This window comes from Moschus berezovskii, chromosome 13 (genome assembly GCF_049115385.1).
Source record: "Moschus berezovskii isolate FMDL1 chromosome 13, NW_MosBer_1.0, whole genome shotgun sequence".
Taxonomy (NCBI): domain Eukaryota; kingdom Metazoa; phylum Chordata; class Mammalia; order Artiodactyla; family Moschidae; genus Moschus; species Moschus berezovskii.
The window spans coordinates 76,116,588-76,133,771 of record NC_142472.1 but is presented as its reverse complement, the minus strand read 5'-3'; the positions used below and the strand labels follow the sequence as shown (position 1 = coordinate 76,133,771).

Here is a 17,184-nt window from a genome sequence, read left to right as displayed (position 1 = left end):
TTTCTCATAAAAATAATCAAATGGGAATTCCTTGTGATAAATAATTTCTCAAAGTTTTCATTAAAAACTTAAAAAGGTAAATAAACCAAACTTTTTCATAGAAAAATTGTATTTACAACTCTATTCAAAAGCAGTTTTTAAAAGCAAACAATCTAACACTGAAATTGAGAAATCTATGCTCACCCAAAGTTTCCACGTCTAATAAATTATTAATAGAATACTGCATCAAAAATAAGGCAATAACCCAAGATATAACCATTAATGATTTCTCCACTCCCACTACTAGGTAGAAATAATCTGTCTAGTAGCAAATGATACTTCATTCCATTTCAGCATATCTGAAATCCTTAAGGACAAAAGTGATAAAATATGATCTTCATTCTTCATTAGACTTTTAGAACACTTGAGGGAAAATAATTTCTAAAGCACAAAGAGGTAAAGAGGTATAATCTCTGAAAAGATGTACTCAGTGTTCAAAATTCAAGAATGCAATATTAATACACAATGGGCGTTAGGTGAGTATACGCAATACAGTGATAACAAATTAATTTATTTAGTACTTTTTCCATTCCATATCATCAGGAGGATTGATTTCAACTTTCCTTTTACCTACATCAGACCAGTTGGTACTCAAAACTGTACCACCAGACTCCATCTGCAATAAGAAATAAAAATAGATTAATTCTTGGGCCATATAACCCAAACAATTATTTTTCAAAAAATGTTCCAAGCACAGAGCACCAAATACAAGCTACGTTTGGCTCAACACACACAACACAATATTTTAATTTAACGTTAGGCTTTCCAGGTAAGTTATTATACTTTGTAAAAATCTGAAAAGGAAACTCTAGTTATGTAGGAGGACCATGTCCACAGGCACTGCCATATAAAACACCATGTCTCCCTGCTGATCAGCATAGAGGTATATATGGAAAAACTACCTTCAGATGAAATTGGCTCCCAAGAAAAATGATGATATAATCTCTTTTGTGGAGCTTAATAAAGATTTTGCAAGGTAAACTCTTTCTGGTTGGATAGAACTCTAGGAGTCTCTTAATGTTCTATGTCAAATACATCCAAGTGTACACTGGAATTATTTTTGAATCAAGGTACATAAACATACAGATACAGCATCTCAGGAAAGAATCTGCCATCTATTTACTACCCACTGAATGTAACAGCTACCAACAATCCTAGCATATTCATAAATACATTTAAAAAATAAAGCTCTAGATACTATTATCTCGGGGCTTCCCAGGGGGCTCAGTGGTAAAGAACCCGCCTGCCAATGCAGGAGACGCAGGTTCAATCCCTGGGTCAGGAAGTTCCCCTCGAGGAGGAAATGGCAATTCATTTCAGCATTCTTGCCTGGGAAATCCCATGGACAGAGGAGCCTGGCGGGCTCCAGTGTATGGGGTCACAAAAGAGTCAGACATGACTTAGTGACTAACCACCACTACCATTTGTAATCTTAATGCAATCAAAAAAAATTACTGACTTGGATCACAGCAAGTAAGTTGTTAAAAATCTAAACATTAAAAAATAACCAACTTGTGTTATGGGTGAATGTATACTTGTACATGCCACCATTACACTGGAGCCTCAGAACAATGCCAGTGCCCCACACTCTCTGCCAAGCTCCTTCCCCCGGGTTCCTCTGCATGGGATGCTCTTCTCCCATGGAAGATGCTTGACATGTCATCCTCCAAGTCTGACATGGCACCATCTCTCTGGGGCCTTCTTTGACCCTATTTAGGACTCTAGCTACTTCCTCTTATAAGATTTGTCTACTGGGTGAGCAAGATTACCATTAATATAAATTGGATGACATTGCACTGTTAAAACTGTAAGGACCTGCTTTCTTATACCTGCCTCCCACCCCTGGCTTCAAACTAAAGCTGAGAGTTTCTAAAAGGCAAGGAGCATATTTTTACCAATACTATATGCTAGATCAATACTTTAGCATATATATTTTTTACCACATATACTACCAATACTCAAATGCTAGAGCAACACTTAACCTACATACCATACATATTTTATCAATACTCAAATGCAGTAGCCTGGCACATAGCAGGCTTCAAATTAAATACTGAATAAAATGGGACAAGTCTATGTAATAAATTACTCCTAAGAGAACTGAAAAAAGCAGTTTTAACTTATAACCTGATCATGTTTGCTGATGACATTTATCTTCCTCTTTCTTCTTGGCAGTGCATCTGAGCACTCCCCTGGTTTATTCTGAACACTTGGTCTTTTTGCCCAAATAGACAGATGAGACACAGTTTGCTTCTTGGTACAGGCAGACCTTATTTTACTGTGCTTCACTTTACTGCACTTTGGAGATACAGAACTTTTTACAACTTGAAGGTTTGTGGCAACCCTGCATCAAGTGAGTCTACTAAGGCGCTTTTCCAACAGTGTGTGCTCATTCCATGTTTCTGTCACATTCTGATAATTCTCTTCTGTTTCAAACTTTTTCATTATTATTATATTTGTTACGAGAATCTGTGACCAGTGATCTTTGATGTTACTCCTGCAAAAAAACTACGACTTGCTGAAGACTCAGATGATAAAGTTAGCATATTTTAGCAATAAAGTATTTTTAAATTAAGGTACATACACTGTTTTTTAGACATGTTATTACACACTCAACAGACTACAGCATAGTGTAAATGTAAATTTCATACAAACTAGAAACCCAAAAAGTATGACTCACTTTATTGCAAGATTTGCTTTAAAATGGCAGTCTAGAATTAAATCCACAGTTCTCCAAGGTATGGCGGTATTCCCACAAGGACAGAAGCCAAGTCCTTGCTATGTTCCAGATCAATGTTGCCAGTCAGAGGGCTTATTTATGCATGTGTATAGTTCAATTACAATTAGCAAAGTTTCTATATGAAAATGGACACAGGTTCTGTATCTTTGAAATTTTACACACTATTTTACCTAGCAAGCTCTAAAAAAATCAACATTTAAACTAATTTCTGGGAATTCGCTGGGGGCCCAGTGGTTAGGATTCCATGCTTCCACTGCAGGGGGCACAGCTTTGATCCCTTGCTAGGAAACTAAGACCCCACAAGCCGCAGAGTCAGGTAGGAGTTGGGGGGGTGGGACTGCTTTCTCCTTTTGGAGGCATTAAGTAAATATACTTTTTCCTATTCTTTCCACTAAGCACAACTAAAAACCTTGTATGTCATTTAAACAACAAATATAAGAGGACAAATCAGCTAGGGACCCTGGGACCCAAGGAACAACACAGTGGTTAGTTCTTTGGTTTTGCTTTTGCCTCATTTTTTCAAGAGTTGGAACTGAAGAAGCTGGAAATGCCAAAGGGTGTGACCAAAAAACCCAACAAAAGGCTGCTTTCTCTATCCAAAGGATGAAGACCAACAGGAAAACAGAAACCTTTTAGACAGTAATCACTCCAGTCAAAACCACAGTGAAGACTGTGGTCCATCTCCACCCAGGCCAGCGGCGTGAAGAGCCTAGACTTCGATCCATGCTATGGTACCATGAACTGGCCTCCTCTGTTGACTGGGCTCAGGGGAAACCACCCGGGCAGTTGAACAGCTGCCTATTCCCAGCAGTAACAAGGAGTGGCCCTGGGGTGTCTACAGAGGCAGAGTGGGATACGTAGATTTCTACCTCCACCTGGCAATAGTGAAGTGGTGACTTCTCTTCCTTTGCCAGAGTGGTCATCAGAGAAAGCTACTTCAGAAGGAAGGTTTAAATAAGATCTACAGTTTCATAACATGAAAATGTCCAGGTTTCAACTAGGTACCATTTGGCACTGATGAAAAACACCAAAACTAGAAAGATTTCGGATTATATGTTTAAAAAGAGAAGACAACCAATAGATGCTAACACAGAGATGACAGAGAAGTTAAAATTATCTGACATACTTTTAAAGCAGTCAGGGTAAAAATGTTTCAACAAGAATTATGAACTAGCTTGAAACAAATGAAAAAAACAGAAACCTCAGTAAAGAAAGATATAAAGAAATGAAAGTTTTAGAATTGAAAAATACACTTGAAATAAAAAGATCGGTGAACAGGCTCAAGAGCAGAATAGAGAAAATAAACAATCAGTGAACTGGAAAACGAACTATATAAACCTGAATGACAGAGAGAAGAGAGATAAAATGAAGAGTCTCCGGAATAGGTAGTACTATAACAAACTATCCAATATCTGTGCCATCAGGTCCCAGGAAGACGAAAACAAAGAAGGCAGATTTGAAAAGGGACTCAAGGACACAATGAACGAAAATATCCTACAAGTGGCAAAACACATAAATCTACAGTTGCAAGAAACTGAGCAAATCTCAATCAGTATAAACCCAAAGAAATCCTTGCCAATACAGAGAATCTGTCATGGACAGACCTACCCTGAAAGAACGCCTTAAGAAGCCTCTCTAGACAGAAGACAAACAGCAGGAACTGGAACCCTGAAATGCAGAGAGGAAGAAAGAAAGGCCACAAGGCAGGGGATACAAGAGAACTGGCTTTTCCTCTTTTAAGTCTTCTAAATTACTACACTTTATGATGTGATTTCTAAATGCACGCACAAGAAATATTTAAGAAATTATAAATGAGAAAAGGTAAAAGTACATAAAGAGAGGTAACATTTCTAAATGTCACTCAGTTTCAAAAAATGATACTGGTAGACTAAGAGAAGTATAATATAGCTAATATAAAATCTAGAGCTACCACTAAAAATGCCATACAAAGAAAATACACTAAAAAATACGAGACAAATCAAGATGAAATCAAGTACAAATCATGTACTCACAGGAAAACAGGAAAAATAAAAACAGAAATACAGAACAAAGAGAAAACTTCTTTGGCAGACATAGGTCCTAATGCATCAATAATTAAATGTAAGTGGTCCGAATGCATCAATTAAAAGAGACTGGTAGAGTAAATAAGGAGAAGCACTAGTCTTGCCGAGAGAATTCCATGGACAGAGGAGCCTGGTGGGTTGCTGTCCATGGGGTCGCAGAGTCAGACACAACTGAAGCAACTTAGAAGCAGTAGCAGCAGAGTAAATTAAAAAAAAACATGATATGAATACATGCTGTCCAAAAGATACTTTAAATATGACTTAGGAATCTGAAAAAGAATGAATATATGTGTGTGTGTGTGTGTATATATATAAGTGAATCACTTTGCTGAAATTAATAAAACACTGTAAATCAACTATACTCCAATAAAATTTTTAAAAACTAAAATTTAAAAAAGTATGACTTAGGCAGACTGAAAGGAAAAGGATGGAACAAGATATATCATGTAAAAATTAAACAAAAGATATAATCAGCTATATTAATATTAGCAAAAAAATTACCAGAGCTAGAGAATGACATTGTATAATGATTAAAAAGCAATCCACCATGAAAATGTAACAATCCAAAACACAGATGAACTAAACAGAGCTGCAAAATATGTGAAGCAAAAATTCACAAAACTTAAATACGAAATCAATAAATCCATGATTATAGCTGAAGACCCTCTCTCAACAATGAATAGAACAGTAAGATAGAAAATCAACTCAGAATATTTTTTAAAAATTCAGTAAGAGTATCAATTAACAGGATTTAACTGATATCTATAGAACACTCCATTCAACAAGAGCAGAACATACACTCTTTTCAAGTGGAATATATACTTGCAATAAGAAGTCTCAAGCGAAATAAAAATACATATTGAACTGAATAAAAATGAAAATATAAAATAAAAATTTGTAGGAGACAGCTAAAATTCCTGAGAGGGAAACATATATAATAGAAAAAAGAAATTAAAGGGTTGAATCAGTAATCTAAGCACACATCTGAAGAACCTAGTAAAAAAAAGAATAGCAAAATAAACCCAAATCAAGCATAAGGAAGAAAATAATTAAAAGCAGAAATAAATGAAATTTAGAACAAAAAACAGGAAAAATGTAAGATCAAACAAAAAGCTGATTCTTTGGGGGAACCAAAAAAAAAGAGGGGGGAAGTCAGTAAAATTGACAAACCCTAGCAAGACAAAGAAAAAAGAGAGAGAAAAGACAAATTACTATCACAGGAATGAAATGGGTTATCACTACAGACCCTGCAGACGTCAAAAGGGTAAAGAAGAAAATCATACCATCTAACAACTTAAACAAAACGGACCAACCCCTCAAAAACAAACTACCACAAGTCACCGAATGTGAAACAGATAACCTGAACAGTCCCATAAGCTATCAGGATAATGAAATTCGTAATTTAAAACCTCCCCAAAGAAGAAGTATCAAGGCCTAGATGGCTTCATGGGCTTAAAGAATCTTTAAAGACAAATTATCACTCATTCTACAAACCCATTCCCCTCAAAAAAGAGGACTGAGCCATTTTCCTATTCATTCTATGAAGTTATTACCCTGATACTAAAAGCAGAAAAGAATGGCACCAAAAAAAGAACACTACAGACCAATAGCCCTCATAAATATAGATACAAAAATGCTCAAAACATTTGAAAACAGAACTGAATAATATACTACAAAAAGAATTATACACTGACCAAGTGGGGTTTATCCCAGGGTTGCAAAGTCGGTTCCATGAAGAAAATAATCATATTAATCATATAAAATCACTACTTAAGTTAAAGGAACAAAAAACCTACCTAATCATATTGATTCAAAGCAGAAAAAACATTTCACAAGTCAAGAGCCATTCATGATAAAAAATCTCAGGAAAACAGAAACAAAGCAAAACTTTAACTTGATAAGCATCTACAAAAACCTACAGCTAACATTATACTTAACAGTGAAAGACTGAATAGCTTTTCCCTTAAGATGGGGAACAAGGCATGGATGTCTACTCTCACTAATCTTATTCAACATAATAATGGGAGGTCTAGTCGATCAGTATAGCAATAAAAGGAGATAAACAGCACACACATCAGAAATGAAGAAATTAAACTGTCCCTATCTGAAGACAGTCTACACAGAAAATCACAAGGGATCTACCAAAAAAATCTCCCCGAACCAGTGAGTTCAATAAGGTCACAGAAGACAAGATAAACATTTAAAAAAAACAAAAACCCTGTATTTCTAGATACTAGCAACAAACACATGGATCAGAAAATTAAATATATAATACCATTGACAATCACTAAAAGAAAGAACCAAACACTTGATGTATCTAGTAAAACACATACTGGATTTAAATGCCAAAAAATACACAACAATGATGAAAGAAATCAGAGATCTAAATAAATGAAGCTGGAAGATTTGGCACAGTAAAGGTGTCAATTTCTCCAAACTGGTATACAGCTCAATGTAATTCCTAACAGGACTTCTTCCACGTTAGACAAAATATTCTAAAATTTATAGAAAGGCAAAGGAACTGAAATATCCAAAACAATTTTGAAAATGAAAAATAAAGTAGGAGAAATAAATTGGTCCAATTTCAAGACTTAAAATAGCAACAATAACTTAGACTGTGGTATTAACAGAGCAACAGACACTCAGAACAATGGAACAGGGACCCCAGAAACAGACCTAACGATAATGTGCTCAACTGATTTTTGAGAAAGATGAAAAGCAATTCAAGGAAGGAAAGACATCCATTTCAACAAATGGTGCTGGGGCAACTGAACATATACAGGTCAAAAAAAAAGAAGCTTAACCTGTATCTCATACTTCATATAAAAATTAACTCAAAATGGATCATGGACTAAGATGTAGTAAGTAAGAAAAACTTTTATTAAAAGAAAGAACGTAGGGACTTCCCTGGGGGCTCAGGGGTTTAAAGTCTGCCTTGCAGTGCAGGGGATGTGGGTTCGATCCCTGGCCAAGGAACTAAGTCTGTGTACTGCAACTACTGAAGCCCACACACCCCAGTTAGAGTCCATGTGCTGCAACAAGATGTCACAGGATGCAACAAAGATCAGCAACTAAGAACCCACACAGCCAAATAAGTAAAAATTAGAAAAAAAAAAAGGAACACAGAAGAAAATCTTTGAGAATCTAGAACTAAGCAAGAGTTCTTAGAACTTGACACCAAAACCATGATCCATAAAACAAAAATTGATACACTGGACTTCTTCAAAATTATAGTTCAGTTCTGCTAAAGACTGTTAAGAAAAGAAAAACACAAGCTACAGACTGGGAGAAAATATTTGCCAACTCCGTATCTGACAAACTCGCCAGATTAGTGGCTGCCACAGGCTAAGGCCGGGTAGGAAAGAAGGGCGTGAACACAGGTATATCTATCTTAACTGTCAACATCATGGCTGTAACATTAATTCTGCACGATGTTTCCCCTGGGGAAATCTATAAAAGATATAAGGCAGCTCTTGCATTACTTTCTCCAACTGTATGTGAATCTACAATTATCTCAATGTAAAAAGTTTAATATAAAAAAATTTTAAAGCAATAGTGAAAAGCACAGTCATGATCAGTTACCATGTGGTAACCTGATATGGAATATCTGAGCCTCAAACACACTTATTACCCATATGTTAATTAATTTTAATTATTAAATATTAACTTTAACTTTCTACTGTAAAAATAAATGCTTTAAAAGAAGACAGTGAGTGACATTTCCAGAGCTACAAGTAAAAGTCCAAAGATTACAGCTTCAAGCAAAATCTACATGGTTCGACAGTGATGACTTATCACTAAAATCTCAGAACTGAGGCCTAATTCAGGTGGTATTCATGCCCCGGCAAAAAGCCTGAATTTTCTTAACTAACAGAGAAATTATTAACAAACCAGTGGATAATTAATGTGCACCTACCACTTGCCCAACACTGTTCTGGAAGTCTCCCTTCGATATTTCTCATCCCTGACACTGAGATTACATATGCTACTAGATGGAAAACATGGATGCTCACTCAGCTATTGTGATAAATCTGACTAGAATAACTCGTATCACCCACTCTAACCTTGGAATCTCAAGTCTTTCAAGTTCTAACTCCCTGATGAAAAAATTTATGTGGACTACACCATTTGTTTCTCACCTCCTCCACAAGTTCCCAACTTTCTCAGTAATTAAGTTTTGAGCAAGAAGAAATGGTCAGACAAAACCCATTTAAAATGGTCTCCCAACTACAGTACATACAATCTGACCTCTTTACTTATATTTTTAATTTCTGAAATTTACTACTATAATAGATTTTCTTAAAGTTTATGTTCTTACAAATGATTTGTTCATGGCACGTTTCACTTCATCAGAGCCATCTGAATAGATCTGCTGAAATAATTTGTTTAAAGCTGCATCTCCCTCCAACTTTTCATTCTTTTCTTCTTCTTTGATCTCACCGACCAATTTGTCCCAATTTCTTGTATAATGAGATGATGATGGATATAGGTTTTTTACGTCTATGGAATAAAAAAAAGAAGCAATTAATCAACATGTGTCGATTATGTCAAGCACACATAACTTTGTGACTATGGTGTATGTATCTCAGCAAATAGTTTAAGTCATTAAATTTCATGTTTGTAATAAATGTCTTTCTGATATATAAATCAATAATTAACATTTAAAACCTCTAAAGACTGAATCGATAAGCATAATGTAAAATCTGGAAATTTCTTTTGAGTAAATTAACTAACAGTGTAAACTTTTGGTACATTATGCAAAATTAGATTAACAAAGAAACCCTACATGTTAATAATAGGAGAAACTGTGTGAGAAGCATACAGGAACTTCTCTTTTAAGATCCATTCATTTTTATTTATTTCTGACTGTGCTGGGTCTTCACTGCTGCAGGCTTTCTCTAATTGTGGCGACTGGGGGCTACTCTTGCCGTGTGCAGGCCTCTCACTGCAGTGTCTTTTGTTCCTGAGCACAGGCTCCAGGCATGTGGGCTTCAGTAGTTGTGGCAACAAAGCTCAGGAGTCGCAACCCACAGGCTCTAGAGCGCTGGCTCTGTAGTTGTAGCACACAGGCTTAGCTGCCCCACAGCATGTGGAATCTTCCAGATAAGGGATCAAACTTGTGCATTCTGCATTGGCAAGCAGATTCTTAATCACTCACTGGACCACTAGGGAAGCCCACATACAGGAACTTTGATGTTTACAGAAAAGGTGCAAAGATTGTACCAATAATTCTAAAAATACTGATTTTAAAATAGATGCTTCATTAACAAACTTTCTCTAAACAAAGCTTTAACAAATGTTAAAAAATACAGCTTCTAGGGTTTCCCCGGTGGCTCGGTGGTAAAGAATACACCTGTCAATGCAGGAGACACCGCTTCGATTCCTGGTCCGGGAAGATACCACATGCCACCGGGCAACTAAATCTATGCGCCACAATCTAGAGCCCGGGAGCTGCAACTACTGAGCCCATGCACCTCAGCTACTAAAGCCTGCCCACCCTAAAGCCAGCACTCCCCAAGAGACCAAGCCTGCGTATCACAACTGGAGAGCAGCCCCCACTCACCACAACTAGAGAAAAGCCTGTGTGGCAACAAAGACCCAGCAAAGCCAAAAATACATAAAATGATATGTGTGTGTGTGTGTGTGTAGGTATATATAAAGTAGTTTCTCCTGAGGTACGTATATCTTTCAGAGTAAAATTAAACAGAAAACAATGACAAGCCATCTGACATTGCCATGCCATCTGACAGTGAGTTAAGACTCCATCCTCTCACCAAATTAAAAATATCAGATTACTTCAACAGGAGAAAACAATAAAGAATTCCTGAATGCTGAAAAATACTACATGATGATCCAGAGGTCAATGCCCACATCACGTGGAAATAATATTATTTCACACAGGAAATAATATTACTTGGAGGGCACATTGGGATTAAACAGAGGCTGCTTGCAGCCAGAGAGGCAACCAGACCAGGGAGATTCAGGGCACTGCCAAAGTTGCCCCAAAGACCAAGGGAATCAAGATCTTGACACACAAATAGTTTTAAAGAAATTAACCACATTGCCGAAGAACTGCAAGAGCAGTTCTGTTCATGATTCAATGGAAATATAACATAAGCCACAAATGTGAGTCACAAATATAATTCTAAAACTTCTAGTAGTTGAAAAACAATCAGGTGAAATACATTCTAAAAATGTCTTTTTAGCCTAACACATCCAAAATAGTATCAGTTCAACATGAAATCAATATAAAAATATTAACATATTTTATATATTTTTTTCACACTAAGTCTAAAGTCTGGTATGTATTTTACATTTACAGCACATGGCAATCCAGACTAGTCATATTCCAAGTGGTCAATAGGTACAGGTGGTTTGCAGCTACTACCCTGGAATGGTACAGCTAGATAGCTTTAAAAAAAAAACCCAATTGAAAATTTCCCTATGAATCAGGACATATTAACACTAGTCTACATGTCCCTCTCCCACTATTGCCTTTCTATATAACCCCTTTCTCAAAATAGTTGAGAAACTAATCGTTCACTCTGTTTTCCATCCTTTCTCTTCACCTCTCTCCCTGCCCATCTCACCACCCAATCCCTAACAAAACGACAACACACCAGTTTTACACAGGGCAAGCAAACTGTTTTCCAAATTCTATCCACCTGTCCTCTACCAGTAATCTCTATCTTTTGTACATTTTCACTAGGAGCCAAGAAAACAACGCATGCCAATGGTAAATTAAGAACCTAGGACACACGGTTTAATTAATCCTAATGCTTATTTGCCAGACGGGACCACAGTTCTCATCTCCATTTTACAGATAAGAAAGCTAGCACAGATAGGTTAACAACTTGCCCTTATCTGCAGTCTCCAGCTTGTCAAACAATCTGACAAGCACATTAACCCCTTACAAAAAATAAAACCAGTCAGGAGGAATACCATCTCGAATATCCAAGGCATTGAGTTTAAAAAGAGTTTGTAACTATAATACCAAAAAAATCTTTAATCTCAGAAAAACATTAATACCTGTAGATGGCAGATGAACTACTCAGAGACAGGTAACCTAACTTCCTGCTTATTCACTCTAACATCAACTAACTGCAAAGCTACTCAAGTCAGCAGAGACTTCCCACAGTTAGAAAATGCAGCAACAAGCAGTATCACACATGCGGTAGAAGAACCAGACCCAGACTCTGAAGACCTGGATTTAGTCCTAGACAAAGAAAACTGCTGGGTAATCTCAGGCAAGCTGTTTAACCTTTCTGAGCCCATAAGATAGGAGGAACAATACGAGCTTACTTACTATACAGGGCTGCTGCTAGAACTAGGTGAGATACTACATTTAAAATATTTCTTTAAAAAAAATGCTTTAAGCCATATATAAACCTCAATCCAAAAATCTCTGGGAGTCAGCCCCATGAGAAGTACATAACATCTTTACCACATCTTTCACATAAAGCAGGACAGAAGCTTAATAAACAGCTTTATGCCAACTAAGTATTTCGATTCCTAAAAATTATCTGCAAGTGTAAATTTCCTGGCTCTGCTAATTATGTTGTAGATTAGCTATGATAGTATCATGCAGGGAAACTGGGTGAAGGGTACACGGGAACTCTGTTATTTCTGCAACTTCTATTAGAACCTAAAATTATTTCAAAATAAAATTTGAAGATGAATGCTCTACTGGAGAATTCGGCGTTTTCTACAAGGTGCCACAATAAAACTGTATTTTATATTACAGAAGAAAGCAGCGAAAAATTGAAAAGTAGCTGAAACAACGTTACCTCATTTCGGTCATCAAATCAGAGCATTATCTCTAATCAAAAGGTAATCTCTCTCCATTCTTTAATGAGGTCATTGTTATAAAATACAGTCTTAGACTGTAGGTCTAAGTGTGTCCCACAGATTAATCATTGCGTTAGAAAAACACCTGTCTACTGCCTATGCTTAGAATTGACCCCAGCATAAAGTAGTCTTTTCCTTAAAGGATTAAGCAATCAACCCTTGTTTTCTACTCTACTCGTAGGCTTGCCTTAGGCCTTCATTAGCTGTCTGCCTCCACCTCTTAGAAAAATAGTGAAATGTGCTAGATACTTTTCTCTGGGAAGCCCTGAAATTCCAGGAAATTAGAGTTGACTATATAAGAAGAAACAGAAAGGCATAAATAAGAGGGGAGAAAGGAAGAGTGGGAAATATATCAGCAGAGTAAAACTATTACATATTAAAAAAAGGAAAGACCAACACACAAAAACAACCCCCAGCCAAAGTCACAAACAGACACGGTAAACAAGAAATTCTAATTCCCTCTGGGCTTTGATGCCATTCATTTGTATTCTTATGGAGTTTAAGAAGTTAGAACCATCATTAAGAAATATTCTGCATTCATAACAGAGCAACCTTATTATACTCCATGTATTTTATCTTGAGAACATAAATAACGAAAGTAGAAAGAATACTCATCACTACTTAACCTCAACTATATAACACAATACGAATCTAAAGCTCACCAAGGCCAGAAAACAAACCTGCCACAGACGGTTTGGGGTTAGGCACATCTCCTCGCCCCTCTAGCTTTTCCCATCTCACAGCCTCTGGCTTTTTCATTTTAACTTCAATCTGGAGGAGACACCAAAAAAAATCAATTATTCAATGTAAAATACACAGAACAGTTAAAAAAAATCAATTACTTTGTTTCTACTTAAAAGCCACCTTCAAAAACAATATACATACACACTATAAACTACAATTAAGAGTCTAGAAATCCACATGCTTTTCTTCTTTTAAAGCAGTCTTCTCAACCAGGGTGACTCTGTCCCCAAGGGGATATCTGGCAGCGTCTGGAGACACTGTTGGGTCATCACAACTGAGGCACAGGTGAGCAGAGGCTGTGCGTTTGTCTGCTCAGCCACTCAGTCCTGTCCGACTCTTTGCAACCCCACGGTCTGCGGCCCCTCAGGCTCCTCCATCTGTGGGGTCTTCCTAGCAAGAATACTGCAGTGGGTTGCCAATTCCTCCTCCAGGGGATCTTCCCCATCCAGGGGTCAAACTGGTGTCTCCTGCATCTCCAGCATTCGGAGGTAGACTTTTTTTTTTTAACCACTGAGTGACCTGGGAAGCTCCCAAGGAAAGCAAGGGGTGCTACTAAATATAAATATCCTACAACATTCAGGGTAACACTCACATCAAAGAATTATGCAGCCCCAAATGTTAACAGTGCCCACCACTGAGAACCTCTGTTCTACAGGAGTTACTACGTGTGTGTGTACATTAACCTGTTTCAGAGTAGAAAAACTTATTTCATTGTATAAAAATATCAAAACAAGTAAAACTAAGGGAAGTCATCAGTTAGATCCCTTAAATTATAACTTGCTTAATAATAACATCCTGTAACTTGCCTTTATTGACTAAAGTCACTTTAATTGTTCTTGCAAATTGCATACCCTCCAAGTTTCATGTAGCCTGAAGACACCTTTAAGCACCCACTATATAAAACACCTCTGATGTACGGGTCATTATATTAATGACCCACTGGTAAAAAAGTAACTGCAGTTTTGGACCATGAATTTTAAATCATTATAACTAGGTTCAAACACATCTTTATCAATCAAAATAGGAACCATTACAATCAACACATTTTTGCCAACAAGAAATAAGTTTGTTTATTCCTGCAGCGTAAAAATCAGTGCTTCGGGATTCAATGAACTCTTGAAAGTATGTTCTGCCTCCTGCTGGTTGTGGAAGCCTTTTTCCTGCAAAAAGCTGTCGAGATCCTTGAACTGGTAGTTCATTGGTGAGTGGTCAGCTGAATATGGCAGATGATGCAAAACTTCATAGCCCAATTCGTTTAATTTTTGAAGTGCTGGTTGCCAATGGGCAGTTGGGCACTGCCATGGAGATGAACTGGGCCCTTTCTGTTGAGCAAAGCCAGCTGCAGACACTGCAGTTTTCAGTGCATCTCATCGATCTGCTGAGCATACGTCTCAGATGCAATGGTTTCAGAAAGTTGTTGTTGATGGGACAGGCAGCAGACCACCAAAAAGAGACCATAACCTTTTCTGGTGCAAGTTTAGCTTTGGGAAGTGCTTTGGAGCTGCTTCTTGGTCTAACCACTGAGCTGGTCATCGCCAGTTGTACAAAATCTACTTTCCATCTATCACAATCCACTGAGAAATGGTTCATTGTTGTTGCAAAGGATAAGAGAAGACACCTCAAAACAATGATTTTTTGATTTGAAGTCACCTTATGAGGCACCCACTCATCCAGTTTTTTCACCTTTCCAATTTGCTTCAAATGCCGAACAACCACAGAATGGTCGACACTGAGTTCTTTGGCAACTTCCCACATAGCTGTTAAGACGATCAGCTTCGATGTACATCCATTAGCAGTTTCTGGGCCAAATAAGTTGTTGTCTGAGCTGTCTCTGCAGCTTTATGACCCATTTTGAACTCAAATAAGATAATTGCTTAAATTTTTCTTTTTATCTAACATCATTTACCTAGTCTAAAATAAATATAAACAGCAAGTAATGTCATTAGCAAAAAAAAAAAAATAGTAAAGCAAGAAGTGTGCATTAAAATGTATAACGTATCCACATTTATATAAGAAGGCATTCTAATATCAAAAGGCAAAGTTCAGCAATTCAAAACTGTGATTACTTTTGCAGACCGTAAAGCATCCACCTGCAATGCAGGAGACCTGGGTTCAACCCCTGGGCTGGGAAGATCCCCTGGAGCAGGAAATGGCAACCCACTCCAGTATTCCTGCCTGGAGAATCCCACAGACAGAGGAGCCTGGTGGAGGGCTACAGTCCATGGGGTTGCAAAGAGTCAGACACAACTGAGTGACTAATACACAACAGTAATGGTACATTTTTCTGGGACATAAAGCTGGTCACGCCCAGTTAAACCTGATCAACACCACTGACCATTCAACTGGGCCTCCATGAGTGTTTGACCTCAGAGGGCCAAAAAATGTCACCCTCAGATCATGCTAATGCCATTTTCTGAACATGCATCTCATGAAGAAACGTGTAACTTGGATATGCCTGTGCAGGACACCAATGACTTCACTTTATCATCCTTCCCTTCCCCAAGCCCTCAGACCACCTTGCTTCTGTATGCCGTAAGTATCCCAGGTCTGTCACCTCTGGAGAGGCAGGTATAGGATTTTCTGTTGTTCTCCTGTCTCTTCATTCAGCTGCCTCAAGAATAAACTCTTTCTCCTTTGCAAGTATCAGTGTCTCAGTGTTTGACTTACTGTGCGCTGCGTAAATGGACCTGCTTTGATAACACAAGTGATGATGACATTTTTACACTCATTGGTTCACTAATCATCAAACATCTACCGGGAGCAAGGTTTAGTCTTCAGGAATGTGAGGGATTCTTGACGTATTAAACGCACATCCCTGACCACTCAGTAGTATGTGAAGCACTTGAAGAAGGCAACTAAATGTTCCAACACCCAGGAGAGATCACACTGGCTGTGAACAGGAAGGTTTCCAGGCACGTTGAGGGCTGTGAGAGGCAGGAGCATTTGCAGTGATGGAAAGGGTCTCCAGAAGCAAAGGGAACTGCCAAAACCTGGAGTCCCAAGGTGTGAAAGGACAGTGTTATCAGGCAGTGAAGAGAAGACCAGTTTGCCTCGTCCAGGATGCTCCTTAAAGCAGTGAAAAATACAGATGGAAAAAAAAGGTGTACAACAGACTATGAAGAGCTTCTGAGTGCTACAATGAAATGTTAAAAACATCCTAAAAGCATCTTTTACTTACTCTCTAATCAAGGCTGGTCCCCTAGAATCTACCTAACATACATTCACTGAGCACCGTGTCAGCCCCAACACACACTCACAGGGCGCCGTGTCAGCCCCAACACACACTCACAGGGCGCCGTGTCAGCCCCAACACACACTCACAGGGCGCCGTGTCAGCCCCAGCACACACTCACAGGGCGCCGTGTCAGCCCCAGCACACACTCACAGGGCGCCGTGTCAGCCCCAGCACACACTCACAGGGTGCCGTGTCAGCCCCAGCACACACTCACAGGGTGCCGTGTCAGCCCCAGCACACACTCACAGGGCGCCGTGTCAGCCCCAACACACACTCACAGGGCGCCGTGTCAGCCCCAACACACACTCACAGGGCATTTACATCACCCTCTGTTCTCCTTATTCAGATAATGCTCTCAGCCCCAATTTTAGCCTAGCAAAAGCCAGCATTTATAGTGCTGGTAAACACAGTAATAACCATTATGCAAATAAAAAGTTTTTAAGATTCAAGTTAGAATTTTATATTCTAATGTTTTTTTCTAAGAAAATAATTATGACTTAAAATTTTAAGTAGGA

At 38.1% G+C, this 17,184-nt stretch overlaps 1 protein-coding gene across 2 annotated transcripts in view; it reads right to left on the bottom strand.

Annotated features, from left to right (window-relative positions):
• Positions 1-529: 529 nt before the first annotated feature.
• SUGT1 (SGT1 assembly cochaperone of MIS12 kinetochore complex) overlaps positions 530-17,184 on the bottom strand; it is a 41,611-nt gene continuing 24,956 nt past the window's right edge. For both annotated transcript variants that reach the window (XM_055426015.2, XM_088842790.1), the window contains exons 11-13: positions 13,371-13,461; positions 9,161-9,342; positions 530-655 (exon numbers count right to left, since the gene is read on the bottom strand). In XM_055426015.2, coding sequence (XP_055281990.1) covers positions 554-655; positions 9,161-9,342; positions 13,371-13,461 — 375 coding nt within the window. In that variant the 3' untranslated portion in view covers positions 530-553. The remainder of the gene's footprint in view (positions 656-9,160; positions 9,343-13,370; positions 13,462-17,184) is intronic.